The sequence below is a fragment of the Epargyreus clarus genome, unplaced genomic scaffold, assembly GCF_041222505.1.
Source record: "Epargyreus clarus isolate Ecla_fem2 unplaced genomic scaffold, WU_Ecla_fem_2.2 ptg000027l, whole genome shotgun sequence".
Classification (NCBI taxonomy): domain Eukaryota; kingdom Metazoa; phylum Arthropoda; class Insecta; order Lepidoptera; family Hesperiidae; genus Epargyreus; species Epargyreus clarus.
Genome location: NW_027332234.1, coordinates 3,350,037 through 3,371,350, shown reverse-complemented (window position 1 = coordinate 3,371,350; position 21,314 = coordinate 3,350,037). Strand labels below are relative to the sequence as shown.

At 39.3% G+C, this 21,314-nt stretch overlaps 2 protein-coding genes across 2 annotated transcripts in view; both read right to left on the bottom strand.

Moving 5' to 3' along the window:
• Positions 1–6,406: 6,406 nt before the first annotated feature.
• On the bottom strand, positions 6,407–10,358 carry Ing5 (inhibitor of growth protein 5). The gene has a single exon (XM_073088890.1). It carries the CDS (start codon positions 10,109–10,111, stop codon positions 9,284–9,286), a length of 828 nt encoding a protein of 275 aa, XP_072944991.1. The 5' UTR covers positions 10,112–10,358; the 3' UTR covers positions 6,407–9,283.
• A 1,678-nt stretch (positions 10,359–12,036) lies between these two features.
• Positions 12,037–21,314, bottom strand: part of SCAR (wiskott-Aldrich syndrome protein family member 3 SCAR) — a 33,382-nt gene continuing 24,104 nt past the window's right edge. Inside the window, 7 exon segments of the mRNA XM_073088394.1 lie at positions 12,037–16,511; positions 16,953–17,177; positions 17,917–18,032; positions 18,753–18,903; positions 19,433–19,564; positions 20,098–20,281; positions 20,781–21,049. Coding sequence (XP_072944495.1) covers positions 14,428–16,511; positions 16,953–17,177; positions 17,917–18,032; positions 18,753–18,903; positions 19,433–19,564; positions 20,098–20,281; positions 20,781–21,049 — 3,161 coding nt within the window. The 3' untranslated portion in view covers positions 12,037–14,427.

Here is a 21,314-nt window from a genome sequence, read left to right as displayed (position 1 = left end):
CCAATACGCCCCTTGGAATGCGAGCTACAAGGAGTCATGATAATGAATGATTCACTTGTTGCATATAAAGTTGATTTTGTTTTTTACAGGATGTATTTTTAGCTAGCATTACGGCTGACTTAGCCCAAATATTTTTTCATATTCTTTGGCTGCAACTCTTTATATTCAAGTGGCTGGGCTCATGTCTCCTCTCAGAAGATAATTTGGCTATAGTCTACTGCGCTGTCTAAGTGAGAATTGGTAAACTTCACACGCCTTTGAGGTTTTTTTTAAAGCGTATAGGTTCCCTCACGATATTATCCTTCACCATTAATGAAAGTTATAGTTAATTTCTATTACGCATATTATTATAACTTTGAAAAATCTGTGGTGCGTGCCTTGGAACTATACCTCGGATCACACGATTAGAGCCAGGTTTCAACCACTAGGATGTCACTATCTGTTATACTATCACTGTCTTTATAATAGCATCGATTTTATTGTATACTAGCTGTGTCCCGCGGTCTCACCCGCTTTAAAAAGAAAGAACGCGGTTGAAACCGCGGGGCTCAGCTAGTTCTAAAATATAAGTAGCCTAAGTTACTCCTTATTACATTAGCTACCTGTCATTATATTTAAACTTATTTTAAGTCTCGTCAAAATCGGTCCAGCCATTTCAGAAATTAGCCAGAACAAACAGACAGACAGACAAAAATTAAAAAAAAAATATTTTGGTGTATGTACCGTATATATATTCATATGCATGAAGAAAAAGCGATTATTTCAATATTAAAAACAGACACTCCAATTTTATTTATATGTATAGATTTACAATAGAATGAAATAATTTTATTATATGTGCGCCTACTCAAATGGCAAGGCAATATCGCTTACTCGCGGTTCTATTTAATTTCATAAAAACTTCCAACCAATTTAGTTTGATCAGGATATCTATGCAGGGGCAGCAAATTTAACTTACCATGGTGCTTGTTAAGCCGTGTGGTGTCGGCCCCGAATAGCACCACTCCCTTTCTTCCCGTGGATGTCGTAAGAGTCGACTAAGGGACAATACCAGGAGATGGGCAGCAGCATCTTCCTGTGTAAAATAAATAACACCCACTGCGGTCACCAACACGCATGCCAGGCGCGGTGACTATGGCAATAAACCCCCTATGAAAGGTGCAGAAAAGCCACGGCCCCCAGTCCCCGGCGGCCCCGCTATTCCGGGCTATGGTAGCGGCCAAGGTAACGGCGGGGCAGGGGGTGCTAAGAATCCCCGGAAGAGAGTCGGCTACCACACACGACGACTTCTGCACCTGGCAACATACAATACCAGGACACTGAGGACCGACGAGAAGATACAGGAGCTGGAAGAAGAGATAGACAAGTTAAACTGGAGTGTTTTAGGATTATCAGAAGTCCGAAGACAGGGGGAGGACACGGTAATCCTTAAATCCGGTAACTTGTTCTATCACCGGGAGGGCGAACACCTGTCTCAAGGAGGTGTCGGGTTCCTCGTCCACAAATCCCTCGTAAACAACTTGGTAACGGTCGACAGTGTGTCGGCAAGGGTAGCGTACCTTATACTCAGAATATCTAAACGGTATTCGCTGAAGGTCATACAGGTATATGCGCCGACGTCGACACACCCAGACGATGAGGTTGAGGTTATGTATGAGGACATAAGTAGAGCCATACATACCTCAAAAACCCATTATACCGTTGTTATGGGAGATTTTAACGCAAGACTGGGCGTGCGGAATGGTGACGAACTGAAGGTGGGGCCCTTTGGAGTTGGACAACGAAACCATCGAGGCCACTTGCTTGCCAACTTCTTGGAGAGGGAAGACTTCTTTATGATGAACTCCTTCTACAAGAAGAAGGCACAGCGAAAGTGGACTTGGATAAGTCCCGATGGTACCGTTAAGAACGAGATAGACTTCATTTTGGCAGACAAACGGCACATATTTAATGATGTCTCTGTGATCAACAGGGTGAAAACCGGAAGTGATCACCGGATGGTAAGAGGCACATTAAATATCAACGTTAAGCTCGAACGGTCACGCCTGATGAAGTCTACGCTCCGCCCAACACCTGTCCAGATCCAGGGCTCCGAAGACTTTCAAATTGAGTTACGAAACCGTTTCGCGTGCCTCGATTCTTGCGTTTCCGTGGACGATATTAACACCCAGGTTGTAGCAACTGTCCACGAGGTAGGGTCTAAGTACTTCAAGGCCCCCTCCGGTGGTAAGTCTCGAGTTCTCTCAGAGCATACTCTCGGTCTTATGCGGGAGAGACGAGAACTATGTGTGCAGTCTCCAACCTCAATGTCGAAATACAGGCTGCTAAATAAACAGATCTCCCAAAGTAGGCGACGCGATTGGCGTTCTTATAACGCTAATCGCGTAAAAGACGCTATTGAGCGAAACCGCGGCTTGAAAGTGTTCGCAGGAGATCTGTGCATTGGGCAGAGTCTGTTGACGAGGTTGAAGACCGAGTCGGGCACCATAGTTTCGTCTAAGCCCGAAGTTCTGAGAGAAATCGAGAATTACTACGGACAGCTGTATACTTCCGCACGAGTTCCAGCCCGTAAGATGGTGAACGACAAACGTGCCAAGCTGACCCGACACTACACCGAGGACCTCCCGGAAGTCAGCCTGTACGAGATTAGAGGGGCTCTCAAACAGCTTAAAAACAACAAGGCACCGGGAGATGACGGAATCACAACAGAGCTGCTAAAAGCTGGCGGGAAACCCGTACTAGTGGCGCTCCAAAAGTTGTTTGATTCCGCGATCAATAGCGGAACTACCCCGGAAGCGTGGAGCAGAAGCGTAGTGGTACTGTTCTTCAAAAAGGGCGATAAAACCCTACTGAAGAACTACAGGCCCATTGCGCTTCTGAGCCATGTTTATAAGCTCTTTTCGAGGGTCCTCACTAACCGTATTGCACGCAGGCTTGACGACTTTCAGCCTCCCGAACAAGCCGGATTCCGAAAAGGCTACAGCACCATGGACCACATACACACGCTCCGGCAGATTATACAGAAGACCGAGGAGTATAATCTGCCGCTATGTGTTGCCTATGTGGACTATGAGAAAGCCTTCGATTCTATCGAGACCTGGGCGGTGCTGGAGTCCCTTCAGCGATGCCAGATCGACTATAGGTACATCGAGGTGTTGAAGTGTGTATACAAAGCCGCCACCATGTCAGTCCGAGTACACGACCAGAGGACGAACCCTATCCAATTGCAGCGGGGAGTCAGACAAGGCGACGTCGTATCGCCGAAGCTGTTCACCGCTGCGTTGGAAGATGTGTTCAAGCTGATGGAGTGGAAAGGTCTTGGCGTTAACATCAATGGTGAACACCTCACACACCTTCGATTTGCCGATGATATAGTCATCTTGGCAGACTCGCTGAGGGACCTCAGTAAAATGCTAGGAGACCTCAACAGTGCCTCACAACGGGTGGGTCTTAAGATGAACATGGACAAGACGAAAATCATGTCCAATGTCCATGTCACACCCGTACCGGTAGTTGTTGATGGCACTCCTCTCGAAGTTGTCGACGAGTACAATTACCTGGGACAAACGATCCGGATGGGTAAGTCCAACTTTGAGAGGGAGGTCACTCGAAGAATCCAACTCGGCTGGGCTGCGTTCGGGAAATTACGGAGCATCTTCTCGTCCAAAATTCCTCAGTGCCTGAAGTCGAAACTATTCGAGCAATGTGTGTTGCCAGTGATGACCTACGGCGCCGAAACGTGGTCCTTTACCGTAGGCCTCGTTCGAAAGCTCAGAGTCGCTCAGCGTGCTATGGAGAGAGCTATGCTTGGTATTTCGCTACGAGACATGATTCGTAATGATGAAATCCGTAGACGAACTAAGCTTACCGACATAGCTCTCAAAATTAGCAGGCTGAAGTGGCAATGGGCCGGCCACATCGCTCGGAGGACCGATAACCGATGGGGAAGAAAGGTCCTCGAGTGGCGACCACGCGGAGGCAAAAGGAGTTCAGGCCGCCCCCCGACCAGGTGGACCGACGACCTGAAGAAGACGGCGAGAAACCGCTGGATTCAAAGGGCACGGGACCGGTTGGAGTGGCGCCAATTAGGGGAGGCCTATGTCCAGCAGTGGACCTCAAAAGGCTGATGGATGGATGGATGGGTGCTTGTTACATACTCATTTTTTGTCAAATTGTTGTCAACTTGACAAATTGTTATTATTAACAACTGAGACTTACTTAGAAGCAGTTAGAAAGCAGAAAGTTAGAAAGCAGAAGAAAGAAGGCAGAATCCGACTTGTGTCTGAAATTGAGAACTCTCTGGAGCGGGTCTCGGAATGGGGTCGACTTAACCATGTTGAGTTCAACCCCACGAAGACACAAGTCTACGCGTTTACCGCTATAAAAACCCCATTCGGCATAGCGCCTAAGTTCCAAGGTACCCCGCTCACCGTTGGTAAAAGTGTAGGGATCCTGGGAGTTGACATCTCATGTGACGTGCAGTATCGGAGTCAATTGGAAGTTAAAGCCAAGTGGCATCAAGAAACTAGGCGTCCTGAACAGAGCCAAGGGGTACTTCACTGGGGGCAACTCCTTTTGCTTTATAAAGCACAAGTGAGGCCCCACATGGCGCACTGCTCGCATTTCTGGGCAGGGGCGCCACAATGCCAGCTTAACCCGCTTGACTCCGTACTGAAACACGCGGTGCGAATCGTCGATTGACCTAGCGATCTCGGATCGGTTAGAACCCTTAAGCCTGCGGAGGGGCATAGGTTCCCTCTGCGTTTTCTACTGGCTTTACAATGGTGGGTGTTCTGAGGAACTGTTCGATCTGGTGCCTACATCACCCTTTCTTCATCGCACCACTCGCCGAAGGATAAAGTTCCATCCACTTCAACTTGACCCGTGGCGGTCCTCGACGGCTCGGTTTGCACGGTCACGGTTTTTGCCGCGTACGTGCAAAATGTGGAATGAACTTCTTCGACAACGGAAGGACAATGACATGGGGCTCTTCAAGAAAGGTGTAAAAAGAGCTCTCCTTCAAAGCCGGCGATGCATTGGCGACTGGTGTTGCAAATGTCCATAGGCGACGGTGCCTACTTTCCATCAGGCAGCCCGTCTGCATTATCGTTAGGTTAAAAATTAAAAAAAAAAAGTTATAGCCTCGTGGTTGAGCGGCCTCTCAATCGTGGATCTTGATTGTGGTTTAAAACCTAGGCACCCTCCTCTAATTTTTCAGTTATGTGCGTATTATAAATTAATTAGCACTTGCTCTAACGATGAAAAAAATCGTGAAGAAACCTACATAACTGAGAAATCTTTAAAAAAACCGTTCTCAAATGTTTCACATACATTTGAAAACGGGTCTACCAGTACACACTTGGCCAGCGCAGTGATTATGTGGATGAGGGATTCTCTCATTCTGAGAGATCCGTGCTCAGCAGTGGGACAGTGATGAGTTTATGATGAGCCACTTTAGGTTACTTTGCGAGGGTTTTTCAAACTACATTAAACTTTTTGCTGTAAGGTACAAGTTATGGTTCCTTTCGGCTTTTGGAGGTCTATTGCTTTAAATAGTCCTCCCCTAATCCACGCCTCTTACCAGTCGTGCCTATATTTGTGCTTATAATAGATATCTGGTTAGAGTTTAAGAACAAAAACACCAAATTATTTGCACTAATATATTAATGAGTTTCATTAAGGCAACATATTATCATTATTCTACATCTTTAACAAGTGTCTTTCTCCATAATAATAATGTAAGATTTCAGTCATATGTGGGTCGTCATAAGATTCTCTGCCATACAGTTTGCTAAATGAAGAATTTTGTAATCCTTTATTTAGCAGCTATTTGTTACCACTGAGCAATTAATACGTTAGATTTAATACTCAATGCAAGATTACAAGATAATATAATATATTATGAGCTATGTTAGAATAAAGACGCAGGCAACAAAGGAAAGATGCAAGATTGTTCTTATAATATACAAGTAACAATGAGCATGCAGCACACATGGTCGTAAATAAATGGTCATTAAAATCTGTAATCTACCCTGAATAGAACTGAGGACCTGAAGTCGCCCACAAATGTTACCTGAGGACTAAATTGGAACCCCTTTGTACCTATTACAATACCCTTCAAACCAGATTGCAGCATTTCTTAACACTGCTTTTATAAGGCAGAAATAGGTAACGATTGTGCCTGTATCTCGAACCATGAAAGGTTCTACCATTTTTATTTTTACATGACAATATGAATCAGGCTTCCTAAAGTGGTCCTTTCCTATGTGGACTGCGTCTTATCATTATAAAGGCGGCTTTAATACTTAACTAAATCACCAAATTAGTTTAAAACAACTAGGTACATTTAACTAAATAACACACATAAATGTATGTATATTCTATTGTTACGAATAATTCATCAGAACTATGCACATTTAGCAACAGAGAAATCATAATATTTCAACATATTCCTCGTATCATGTCTAATATTTATTTTAAGTTTTATTTGTATATTATAGTAATTGTAAACTAATTTGGTACTGACAAATTACAGCTAAATATTCTTAACCATTAATATACTGCTACTAGGATCCTCAAATATATTATAAACATCAGCTAAATATATGAAAACTCTTCATTTAAATACAAATCTAGATAATTAAGAAAATAATAAGTAATAACTTACATACTTCACTGTAGATTACTATACCACACTTATAATTTTGTTCATTATAAATTAAACAGGCAACAAAGCACATATTTGTAAATTTAGTAATCCTTAACTTATTCAAATACTAGTCTTAATAAGATTCGGTGCAAAGTGTATATACTTACTTAATACTCTTTTATAAAACTCAATTTATTATGCTTAAAATACTAATGACCTCATTTTTTGTGCTCTCGCATCACTTAAATTATGTATACAATTTTTATACATAATAAATTTATATGGTATATAGTCCACCAAAGCCTCATATCAATAAGCCAAATAAGCTGCTCATTCATGTAAGCTTATTTAAATGGTATTTTGTTTTATCAGATAACAATATAGCAAACAGGCTATCTGATGGAAAGCCATCGTCCCTTATGGACATTTGCGACACCAGATCATGTCAATGCTTTTTGAAGAAAACTGCAACTTATTATAAAGGCCACATTGAGTTCTCTGGGAATACCTCAAGAAGAAATTAATTCCAAATTATGCACTTACATGGCAAGAATGTATAGAATTAATGTTAACATAATGGTTGATGCAGTCCATACAAATAACCAATTCCAAAAATTAATCTGAAATTTCTCATACATGCATCACAGCAATGGCTAAATGAGAACATGACCATATAAGTCTCTCTGTCACAAATCTATAACATACACAGCTGCCATTAAACAAAAAATGTTATGCAGTTGTGCTGCAGCAATCAAACTAGAAAATCCCATATCATCTTTGACTGTTACTTTTATCTACTTAATGAGATGAATATCAAACCCATTATTTTATATTGTGGAACAAAAACATAGCTTTCCAAATTCATAGAATTACTCTATTCAATCATAATGAATATAAATCTTGTTCACTTCTAATGATGATTTTTTAATAGTAAAAACCTTATTGAAAATGCATGTAGCAGAATACTGCTTGTTTTTATTTAACCTATATAATTTTTCAATACATGATAAATGTTATTGTACCTGATATAATTCAAATGAGACAATATTTTATAACTTGATTGTAATTAAGTACCTAATAACAAAGCAGTGTAAGATACACTTACACATATAAATTATACTTAAAACTTGTCCGTGTGAATAATGGCTAAACAGTAAAAAAATGTAAAAACACAGTAATTACTTTTAAATCAATGTACAAAGCCAAGATATTTGCTACTGATTTTTTATCTTATTCTACTTTGCTTATTTATCAACCAATAATATGAGTAGGATGGGTTTTTTCTCAGTAAGTATTGACAAACTATATCATTATGAAAAAAATGTGCAAACAACAGTAAATACATATTTTCCTCTAATTAAAAAAAAAACTGTGATGTATATGAATTTTGACCACAAAATATACTACTGTTAATTTAAATACCCGACAATAGCAAAACCTTATCTTGAAAAATTACATAAATTGTAATATCATACAAATGTTATTAACCTATATTATTGATAATATTGACTTTATCAGTTGTAACCAACGTTATGAAATCAAAAAGTACCTACAAGTTTTATTTGGTGTTCATACTCCTCTATAATTAGATTAATAATAGAATATAAGATATATATGTGTTATGTGTATATACTTTTGCTGGAGATAAATTATGTAATTATGTTAATGTATAGGTAATCCAAATATATTAAGGTCAATTGGGGTGATATTGGAGCCTGGGTCAACCACACAATATGAATTGTAGACTGAATTCTCGAAATTGATGACTTCATACACCACAACATGAAAATGATGTATAATGTATCATATTGATGCTTAAAAGGCAATTCTTACTAAGCGACATTGAATAAACTTTACAGAAGAGTGATTTGAAGTTGATTTAACAAAAAAAATACATTAATCTCAGATTGTACATATTTCTGTCTTTTTAAATAATTAAAATCAAACATTTTTTTTTAAGTTTCGACTTTAAATCATTGTATTTTAAAATTTACACAATGTTGAGCTCCATTGCGTAAATGTAGGGATTGCCTATGAAGCATCATATGTTGCCAATTTTTAAAATACAGTCAAAACAGATCCAACATCACCTTACTTGCCTAGTCATTAGAACTATGAAACTAAATACTTCAATAAAAACTACATTTCATCAATATTGCAGCTTACAATTTGGCATCACACAAGTTCATAGTATCAGAGTGCATCTGCATTTAATTTTTTTTTGTATGTATTAGTGAGATATGCCTTTCATTTACAAATTAAGCACTTTCAAAGATTCACATTATAAAATTTAATCTAAATAATATATTTGGAAGATACCTATACAAAACAGATTACTTCTCAAATTGAAAATGTTCACTTTCACTTTCTCACTAAAGACTGAAGTACTCATTCTCCGTAAAATATATTACTAAAACATTATCATTATAAATAATTATTTACAATAATAATTTGATCAAATGTTATTTACTAAAAATAATTTAATTAACTATTCGCAATAACTACTTGTAGGCAGAAATGTGTAATTATGACAAAGTTATATCTAGTATAAAATCTACTATAAGACTAAGATTTCACTTCTTTCTTTACATTAACAGTCTTATCTGGTTTCCCATTCGCTGGTTTGATTGTCAATCATTTCTTCTTCCGATCTTGGGTACATTTAGGGCAGTACCATTTACCTTTGGGCTTAATTTTAAGGTCGACACATGCAAAATGGAACCACTCAATAGGACAGTCAGGGTTGTCACAACCTATCATTTCACCGTAAGATACTTGATGACACAGGCAGTATGTTGGTTCATTAGGGTCTACTGGCATGTCTAGCACGTCGCTAGGATGCGCCATGCCGGCCACAGAGTCCAGGTCCGCATTTTCTTCCTGCTCCTTAGCAGCATTTGCTGTAGTATTGACACCTTTCCTTCCTTGTGCCTTCTTTTTAGCGATAGACCTCCCGTTCGCGATCGCGTCCTCTTCGCTAGATGCGCCCGCGCGCTTTTTCTTGCCCGTCGACGCGGCGGCCTTCTCGCTTCGATTATGTTTCTTCCTGCCTTTCTTAACAGTGGTAGTATTAGTTTCCTGGTCCGCGGGGGTCTGTTGCGCGACACGAGAATTCATTACTTTCTCTTGAATTTCGGACTCGAAACGCGCGAGGTCAGAGTCAAGACGCCGTATGTGCTTATCTACCAACTCATACGTCTGTATGGCCAACTGCACTTTGTCGTCGCCGTACTCTTTAGCTTTGTTAAAGAGCCCCTGTATGGTATTTACCTTCTCCTTCTTAGTTTCTTCGTCCATTTTAGGCACGTTCGGCAATAATTCATCTGCCATAAGATCGATTGTCCTCATTAGTCCATGCGCCCTGTCGTCGAGATCTCTCATCAATTTAAAATTTCTTTGTAATTCTATAGGTAAGTGCTGAAGACTATCAAGGTAGTGCTCCAAATATAGTGCTGAAGTCATGTTGCAATATTTTGTAATATCTTTCAGTAAATATGAATGATTACAGCGTTATAATAAACTGTAACGCTGTATTATTTCACTTAAATTTTGTATTAACCACACCAAATTTGAAATAAGTGCATTCACTAATAACCGAAAACTTTCGTAACTTAATTTTCATTACAATTAATACATTTCAAAAAGCTAAAGAAATAATAATGAACAAACACCAAAGTCACCAAACCAAAGTGAAAAAAAACGAAATTGAATGAACAATTTGCGAAGTACGTTCCATTTGACACAAGCGTAACGGAAGGATGTTACCTTATTTCAAATTTAAAATGAAACTTCTGGTAAGATAAAAACATTTACTATAAATATATTATCATTAACATATTAAATTAAGCTATTTTGTAATAAAAGTATGAAATTATATTAAAATCGTTTTATATTGATTGCAAGTACTGTTTTTGTTAGATTTAATATTGTTAATAATTAGTATTTAGAGCAAACGAAACGTAACTAATCAAGCGTCGACGTTCCAATGTGCACGTAGAATGTAAATGCTTGGCGCGTTGATAATGCGGGTTCGTTGTCTACGTACAAATAAAATTTCTATGTAACTTAAAAATATATAATTTAACTTAACGTAATATAATATGTATTTTCATAATACTAGTAAATATTGTTGGAATAAATTGTTGATCATTATAGCTTAGATTAAAATATAGAAAGAAACATTATTTTAAAAAGTAAAACTAAATTTGAATCTTTGCGTGGTTGAAAGGAACATAATTGCGGGAATTACAAAATTAGGTCATGTTGTTGCAAATTTTTCAAAGACGACTCCTGGTGATAAGTTGTTTACTTCAAGACTTTTCAAGGGATGAAGATTTCAATAAGAAAACTCGTCGTTTTAGATCTTATAGTAGATAGATACATTCACATTTATCATAATTTTATAATTTTTTAATCTTCGACTTACACCTCTATTCAGAATAATAATATATTAGAATATTACCAACTAGTTTTTGCCTGCGGCTTCGCCCGCGTTTAAAAGAAAATAATATAACATACATAAAACTGAAAATTCGTACCTTAAACTTTGCTAAAAACATTACTTGATCAAATGCATAGTTTACGATTCAATCATTACTAATATCGATTAAAATAATCGGCTTTTTAGTCTAAAGATCGATTCTCCAAAGAATCGATCTTAGATCGCCAACCCTAGTTCCCGTGGGTTTTCCGGGATAAAAACTATCCTTTCCTATCTTAAAAACCATGTCCTTTCTCGGGTCTCAGACTATCTTTGTACAAAATTTCATTAAAATGAATTCAGTGGTTTAGGCGTGAAGAAGAGACAACCAGACAGACAGACAGAGTTACTTTCGGATTTATAATATTAGTAAGGATAAGGATGATTGTATTTTAATTAAATAGTATAAGCGGAAATTTTATTAAAAAGACGGGCGAATATTAATACAAGAAAACGCTATGCATAATTTAAAATTGTTAAAATAAAATCAATTATATTTATCGCATACCAAAAACATTCAAATATATTTTATATGATTTAGGTCTATTTTACTATACATTCTATAAAATTCTAAATTTTTTCTATTCTTTTTGAACTAACAGATGCAGCAAAAGAGCTTTAGACCACTTTAGATGTTGTTTATGAGATTATGAATTGTCGACGAATCTGATTGAGCAGATTGATTGCGCATATCTCTCTTAGAACTTCGTAGAACAAATTGAAATAAGATATACATTATGTTACAATACAGGACTTCATATCCACCTTTGTATGGTTGAAATAGGTAACAATGATGCTAATAAAGTTGAACAAGAGTTTTACCACCTTCAACACTGAGTTCAACGTGATTGCGTTTAACATAGGTGTTTCAATTTTGGTTATCAGGTAAAAATAAAAAACGTTGAAATATTTTTAATTGTTTTATTGTATTAGCAAATAAACAAGTCATAAAATATTTTCTTAAATAGAAATGACGCCATAGTCCGACTGGAGCATATGTGTTACATAATTGCGTTGTAATTTTTATATTAATTTCGCAACATATGTTTTATATTCAAATTAAAAATTTAAATTGCTAGTTCCAGTGTTTCGTTTTTAAATGTAATTTATTTTTTTGGAAGATTTATGCATTCAAACAACTAATACTATATAAAAACACAAAGCAATTATTTATTGTTCTTTCTGGACTATTATTTAACTTTAGCGATTACAACAACTTGCTTCAGAATTTAACATTAAAAATTATAAACATTTAAGATATAAAAAATGCAAATAAATAATTAGCGTTGCCAAATTGCGGCAAAATAAAGAGGCGTTTACATAATCTACATATATAAAACATGCTTTAATTCTTTCTTAACCTATACTTTACACGTCTTAATTCTAATCATGATCATATACGCAAGGTATGTATTATACTACTACGGTAGGTACTATGCTACAATGCTCACTTCAATAATATTTTGCAACATAAATATATCCAGGAGAGCTGATTATACAGAATATTTGATTACGCATGTTGTATTTGGGAATATTTTAGATTAAATACGTTCACTCCGTTGATTTTACGAGTGGTACATATTATGTACAAAAAGTGCTATTTGTTGATACGGGTGTGACGTAATACTGAGTGTCCAGAGTATCCCAAACAGCCAAACACTTCAATAATTGAAGTTCTTACACAATTTCTCGTCCCCTACTCTGGCACAACCTAGATTATAGAAATACCAAATACACATTATAAATGAATTAAAAACTTAAGTCTAGCTAGGTACAATTCTACACATTAAGAAAATTTGGTACACATTTCGTTGCTCTTTTCAACATTAATTGTAATAAAAAAAGTCGCATGGCAACACCAAGCAACTAAATGTACTGGAATGCATGTTACCGTTAGAAAATGCAAACAGAATCTTTACATAACATCATAACCATTACATATACGACATAACTATAAAGTAAATCTGATAGAATCGCTAAGATCTCTAGTATGAAAAATGTAATATGCCTACGTTTCGTTACTATACATAATACAGATACATTTTACTATAAAATGGAAGCTATTGATTTAACCAATAAACACAATTATATGAGATAATTGGCACTAATTATACAGGTCACAATATCGTATGAAATTACAAAACTGCCTTTAATTATATAGGTACAACAGTACAAAGTCGTAGAATTATAACACTCATGATCATAAGAACACTGATCACACATCACATGACATCACCAAAAAAAAATACTTTTACGGCAAAAAATAAACAGAAGTAACACACCTACATAAATTTTCAAATTCATATACTAACATTATAATAGAGCAACATATTATTTTCCAATCTGTTATTAAAGCATTACAAAGTAAATTAAAGATATAATAAAATCTCAAACATGACTTCACAACCGCTAATAAAAGAGATTTTACAAGTAAAAAAGATGTTATTTAACAAGCAAAGCACCATTGAAAAAGATTGTGCTTGGGTGGGATTATTCTTGGTAAGGATTGGGTAATTATTATAGATAATTTATCATAATTGACTCCCTATAAGTAGAGTTCAGATTTATCTTATAACAGAACATATATTGTATTATAAACTCATTACTGTCCCACTGCTGGGAATGTCTCCTTTTCGATATGAGAAGGAATAAGGCCAGATCATATATATCTTGTAAAAACTTAGTATAACTACTCTTGCAAACTTCTGACACATATATGGACGTAGCTATGCAAAATAGATCCAACCCACAAAAGCCGTTTTTTTAGCTACTATCTATCACAAATGGCATCTCCACATCAACTTTCGTATATGATAATTTTTTTATTTTCAAACATCAGTGATACCAACCATAAATTAAGCAATTTAACTTTTACTAAAAGACCTATTTTCTCAAAAGCTAGTTTTTGTAGTTGAATCTATTTTGCATAACTATGTCCATATATGGATGTAGATAATAACACTAATATGCCTAACCATGTCTTGTATCTATAATCGATTTAACTTCATTATAGTTTTTGGTTTAAATAAAAAAACAAGGATTCTTACCCTTAATCACTAATAATATTGGGTACATATTAAACAGATATCATAAGATACATACAAACACTACTTGACACTCCTTTACGTGCCTACAGGAATATTATATTTAGATAATAAGTAATACCACACAATGCATAAATTTTACGCGCACTCAATCTCGAAAACCGTAAACGTTATTACGGTGCGAGATATTCTTACATAATACAAACTATCACAATTCGACATGCATGGAATAGGGCGGTAGAAGGGCCAGTATACTATACTAATGTCTCATATTTGTCTAGGACGTGACCTTGATTGTTTTCGTCTCCGTGCGAGCGGGAGCGCGGGCGAGCGGTGGTTTCCGCTCCGGCGCTCTTGGCTCGAGTCTTCTTGTCGTGACCGCAGGTGCATGCCACCGACGACTGCCGTTTCAAAGTCTGAGCTCGGGATCCGGCCCACTGAGGATCGAGCGACTCGCTCCGTGCGTACATCTGACGTTTGTTGCGGCCCATAGTCGCGTGCGTGAAGGACGCACCTTGACCGCTATCCGAAGACGGACGCATCGACTCGCTGCGCATGCAAAGGTTCCCTCCGGCGCGTCGGAATGAATCCAAAACTCTTTCCTCAATTTCTTCTATGTCCTTCTTCTTAACGAGCCAGATTTCCTCGGAGCCTCGGGTGAAGTAGCTCGAACCCTTGCTCACGGAGTACTTTTCTTTATTTTTAAATTTACAAGTCTTAAAATTATTTTGAGTATTTACATCATCGTTGACTTTGTGTACGTTGGTGCGGGCGGGATCGGGGGACGCGACGTTCCGGAACGCGGTGCCGTGAGATGGGAACTGGTCTGCTATCTTTGCTCCGAGGCTCGGAGAACGGATCGTGACTTCGACGGGCGACGACATCGTTTTAAATTCCGGTTTTATTATTTTCTGTGGCTCCGGCTTTTGAATAACCTTTTCCTCGGTAGAGTTGCTATCGCTTCTTTGCCATCTCAAAGATGCTAAGTTCCCAGAATTCCTAGTGAGACTTTGCTGTCTTTCGAGGGGTGCTGTAAAATTTACATGGTGCGCCTCTATTGAAGCACTCTTTTCAGATACATTACCCAACTCAAAGTGTATGTTGTCTTTAAAAGGGGTGGCGGGTGGTGGAAGATCTTCCTTACTATCAGATCCTAATCTTTCGGTGCGAGAGCGCCCGCGGACTGATCCAGGGCGAGAGAGCCGTCCCACACTAGCGCTCGCGTCTTCAGCGGCTTTTTCAAATTTCTTTATTTTATCTCCTACGCCATTAGACTCCTCATTTTTTGCAACCTCCGAAGCATTCGCCACAGGCTCATTCTTGTTCAAGCTCCCATTTTCATCATTACAATTTTTTAATTTATTTATGTCATTACCATCTGACATGAGGGATAATTTTTCGCTTTTAATCGGGATTTCCTTCCCTGCTGCAGAATCCTTTTTATTTTTAGAAAATAATATATTCTCTTCTGTAATTGAATTTCCTCTGTTTAATTCAAACGCAGAAACCGGAGGCGATGTCACATCTTTATTTGGTGCAGGAGAAGTGATTTGATTCTTGAATGGCAACGAAGCAATATCTTTTTTAGGCGGGGGAGATAGGACTTCATTCACGGGTGGAGGTGAAGTGACTTTCGGGGGCGTATTAACTTCCTTTTTGGGTGGCGACGTGACATCCTTTTGTGTGGGTGACAGCACCACCTCTTTCTTCGGCGGCATCGATACTTGCTTCTTTGGTGATGACGTTTCATTTTTGGGCGGGGACGCAGTTCCCGGGTTGGGTGTAACTTTCTTCGGAAGCGACACATCCCTCTTCGGGGGAGTGATTTCCTTGACGGGGGGCGACTTCGTCTTCGCACCGATCTCGACCTTCGCCTTCTGCGCCTCGATGTCGCGACTGAGGAACGAGGAGTTGCGTACATAGCACTGATCGTCCGGGCGTTCCTCGGGAGTGCGAACGTTCGCATCAGCCGTAGCGTCTTGCCGCGCGTGCTCGCGTACCGTATCCGGTTGGCTGTCGCCGTCGACCGTGTTGGTCCGCTCGGGCTTGATCGTGATCGCGACGCGCTCGCCGCGGTCGGGCGATCGGTCGGGCGGGCGGTCGGGCGGGCGGTCGTGCGGCTCGTGGCGCGGCGAGGCGCGACGTCACGCGCGGGACTCGGTCCACTGGTCGGAGTCGTCGGAGTCGGAGTCCGCGCCGGAGCTGGTGTCGCTCAGCTCGACGGCCACGCGGCGCGCGAGGATCGACGCCACGTCGAGGAACGCGGGCGCGCCGCGCAAGGTGTCGTACCGCCCAGTGTTCTCGTCGCATCGTTTTTCCACTTTGCGTAGTTTTATACCTGGTAATAATTACATTTCATTAATTTCCTTTATATGTGTACAGTCACACCCAAAAAAAAAACTAAACATCGCACCTATAGAACTACAACAATGTTAGGGCAAAAATTGTCAATTGACCTTTGTACACAAAACCCTCAATTTATTTAAAGGGTTCTGCTAAATGAAAGTTAAAGGCAACAAACACATCAAATTTAAATGTATTTCTTTGAATGCATTGTATTTGCACCCATATCTCATCCTAATTCCAGGTCCAATTCCATGTAAATTGTTTTGAGAAAAATTAAGATTATAGTTTGCCAAATGTAGGAACTGATAAGAAAAAACATTTCTTATCCACATATGATTTCCAAACGTAAGAGATGCTCCCATTAAATAGATACATGAACACGACTCAATAATTAAAAAGTATAAAATCTCTTTTTTAATAACAAAATACACACCATCACGTATAGCCTTGAGCAAATCGGAGCGCGGATCGGGCTGCGGGTCGGGCTGCGGGCGCGGCGGCTTGAGGGCGGAGGCGCCGCGGGCGAGCGCGCCGGGCGAGGGCGCGCGCGGGCGCTCCGCGGAGTCGCGCGCGCTGCCGTCGGGGGGCGGCGGCGCGGGCGGCGCCGGCGGCGGCGTCGGCGCGCGGGGGGCTACGCTCTCCTCGGAGGACATCATGCCTGCAGAGGGAATAATAATCGTTACGAAAATAAAGATATTATGCAACATGCATTCAGGCAAAGGTATAATAACCCTTCGTGGCTCGACTTCGTAAACATTACCTGCATTCCTATACAGTGATATAACGGCATATCAAGTGCTTTTGTATTCTAGAATCAACGGTGTGCTAAGGAGGAAACAGGAAAAGAAGAAACTTAACTAAATTTCCAGAAATTAACTACCTGTGGCTGACGTTAAGGACTCCAATCAAATGTGAGTTGAGTTGATTGCAGATGTCTATGGATAAAAATTGTCTTTACAATCAAGTGGACTGCTTACTAGTTTGCTACATCTGTATTACAAAAACAATGCGTTACTAACTTTTCAAAATATTCAAACGATAACAAATTTCACATCCATGTTCACATGTACATATACGTACATGTATAACATACCCATGACATTTTGTAAAATCTAAATATATATAACTCAAAGGAGACTGACTGACTGACATAGTGATCTATCAAAGCACAGCCCAAACCACTGGACGGATCGGGCTGAAATTTGGCATGCAGGTAGATGTTATGACATAGGCATCCGCTAAGATTGGATTTTGATCAATTCTACCCCCAAGGGGATAAAATAGGTAATGAAAATATTACTTCGTAACGCGAGCGAAGCCGCGAGTTAAAACCCGTCGTTCATAAGTGTCAGCAAACTTCACGACAAAAATGTAGAAGTTCGTAGATGCAAACGTACCGATAACAGCGTGCATATGGTCGAGGTGAGCATCCAGAGCAGAACGATGCGGTGGAGATGCCCCGTTCATAGCGGCGGTGACTTCGGGGGGCGGCGGCGGCGGGGGCAACGACGACCTAGATATTTAAAATAACTAATTTAAATCTAGATTACGTTTTGGTTATTTATTAGCTTTTCTTATAACAATTATTTATTTATTAACGGTGCAGTTATAACATCATTATAATCCGTGACTCCCTATGACACACGACATTCCATGCCAATAATGCATTGTATGCGCTATAATATCATGTATTTCTTTCAAAATATGTTGTTATTGTTTACCCTAGTGAGATAAACAGTTTCACACAGTTTTAGTAGCAAGTTTGAATGGGGCTAAACTGTAACAGATTGTGATCCGGAAGCGAAGGATGGTTTTGGTCCCCGTTGTCGGATTCCTTTATCATACGCCTTCACTTAAAAATCAAAGATGCGTGCCTAGGATTCATACCTCGGACCTGATTGATTGACCTTGATTGTGAGTTTATTTTTCAACCACAAGAATACCAATGTATCCAATGTTTTGTCTACTAAAGAACAAAATCTGTATATAATAATAGATATATGTATAATAGGCTGCAACTGCCACATTTCGATCCTTGGTATGCAAATCATTACATATATGATTCATTAATAACGATCCTAAATATGAAATCTTACCACACATAGACACACAGCATCTCCACTAAAGCTGTGCACTGACATGTGAGGTAGGTATCATCAATCATCATATCTCCACTAAAGCCGTGCCTCACATGTGACATATCACAGTATCTCCACTAAAGCTGCGCACTCACCGTGTGGGCGTGTGGTTGGGCGTGGTGTCGTGCAGCGGCGCGGGCGGCGCCGGCGGCGGCACGGACGGGCGCGCGCGACGCGGCGTTCCCGCTGCGCTGCCGCCGTATATCGGCTCCGCTGTGCCGTACGGAGACTCCTCGGCGACCACCACTGCGAAACAGAATACATTTAAAGACAATGATGACAATGACAAATTACAGAGATCCAACAGTATTTATATATTTTTTATTGTTATAATGAAATTTTAAAATTGCAAAATATATAATATTTTTTATTGTAGGTTCCAATTAATAACATTGACTAAACGAGTAAAACGTAAGGTATCGTGGAAATCTACGATGGGAATCATTACTAGATCCTGATCTACACAGCGTGTTTTAGCCATAAGAAAAAAAATTGTAAAACGTCTAAAGAAAATGTCAAAATTATAAAATTTTAACGCAACCATATTATAATATTATGCATAATATTTTAAATGTTTCAGTAATTATTGATATTTATAGGATAAACAATTATAGTGATACAATAGGTACGCGTGATCGATTAGGTTAGATTAACGCAGAAATGTAAGATAAATAGTGGATCAATGTTTAACAACATGTGCGAACGAGTTTCTAAAATAAATCTAAAACGCATAATGCTTCAAGCGTTAAGCGGTAATAGAAGTATTTATATTTACCATGTCCATTTCCAGTGAGCCTGGACGGTCTGTACTGTTCATTCTCGATCTCGATAGAGTTAGGCCTGGCCGGTTGAGTCGACGGTGCTCTGTTCTGTGGCGCTCTATAGCCGCCATCCGTCACGTTTGTAGCTAAAACAAATCGAATAAAAACATAAATGATCTATTTATTGCCTGAAAATAGAAATGAATATTAAATAGAAATAATCAAGGTGGTGATATAAATCAAATAGATGGAGTAAGCATCCTGCACGTATGAGGGATTGACTGAGGAAAGAAGAACTTTTTAAAGCCTGTCCATCATAGCAGCACTGACACCTACATATTTTTTGTCTTATAGCAGTAGCTACTGTTAAATCAGTTCGAAGGTGACATTCTAAAAAATATTTTGTGTGTTGTGTTTTATTTTATTGTTTTATTTTATCCGTCAAGAGAAATCAGCTCTAGTGGAAAGGGATGAAAGTACCTAGCTGATAATCCTTCGAGATTTGCCTGTAGGCGCATCACTACACATCTATTTCTGCTTTATATTAACAGTGTTAAGCGAGGCTTAAAGGGCTTCTGGTTTAAAGGGTGTGGTAAATGCGTCGCTCACGTGTCGAATGCAGTGTGCCGGACACACCCGCCGCACACCTCGACTTTAGCGTACATATCAGACCACTTACTCTGGTAGAGCGTCTCGGGGCGGTACTGCGGCTCGATGTTGTAGTGCCGCAGCTGCGCGGGCGCCATGATGTGTTCGCCGCGCGTGACGGCCGCCGCCTTCTGCCGCTCGCGCGTGGAGTGCGGCGCGCGCACCCGCCGCGTGCCGCGCCCGTCTGCACCGCCGCCGCTGCGAGGTTGACGCACCTGGGGGAACATTATTTATTATTACACGTAATTATACTTTATTATACTTTATGGCCGATCGACCCGCGTGGCGGAGCGACCACTATACTAGTCAGACGCGGTTCCGGTTCGATCTCCAGCTGATGCATTTAGATTTCTGTCTTGGGTCTGGATATTTGTATCTTTGTCTATGTGTGTGTCTAACACTGACAACCTAAAAAAAATTTGGCTAGAAACTACAACCCTACGTCACTTCTAAACGTTTGTATGAAAGCCCCATCAGAAACAATGCAAAAGTTTTCTCTATAAAATATTCAATACAATTCGGTTATATTAGCACAAATTATAAAGTACTAATACACACAAATAATAAATTATAATTAGATATTAGGTGATTTGTATTTCGAAGTACAAATTGGAGCATTCCATTAAGCGCATATCTCATTTGGGTAATACACCTTATATTTTATCACATAACTAAGTATTTGCTACTACTGTTATGATAAAAAAAAAACCTCACCTTCTTCCCCCTATCGTGCTGTATACGCTCTGTATCTTGCAGCATCTCCCTACGCCACAGCTCGAAGAAGTAGTCCGGATCCGTATAGAACTTCCTCGCGTCCCTGCCGTCGTCTCTAAACTCGTTGAGTTTCTCGAGCGGCGGCGGACGATCGCATCGGGCGTACGTAGCGAGCATCGCCGAGGGCATACTGTTCCGCGAGAACAGCTGCTGTTGGAACGTACGCGACGAACGGAACGCCTTGCGCATCTGTATGTCTTGCAGCGAAACTGGAAACGAGACGAACACTATTCTTACAGTAAGTCTGGTGGATCCGATCGTTTATTAGTCTATGTTAATGTTGTATTATTATGTTGTAACTAATTTTCACAAACCATATCTGGAAATTTGACAACTTTTGTAGGTAGTAATTTTCAAATTTCGAGCATTATTAGACACACATTGGTAAAAGTTATTATTAGTATTAACGGACGATTGTGAATCAATATAATAATTTTAATTAACGGTAAAATATATCAATTATTCAACAAGCAC

Bases quoted from the DNA above. Each gene is read 5' to 3' on its own strand.
- Ing5 (XM_073088890.1), bottom strand. From the start codon at position 10,111: ATGACTTCAGCACTATATTTGGAGCACTACCTTGATAGTCTTCAGCAC.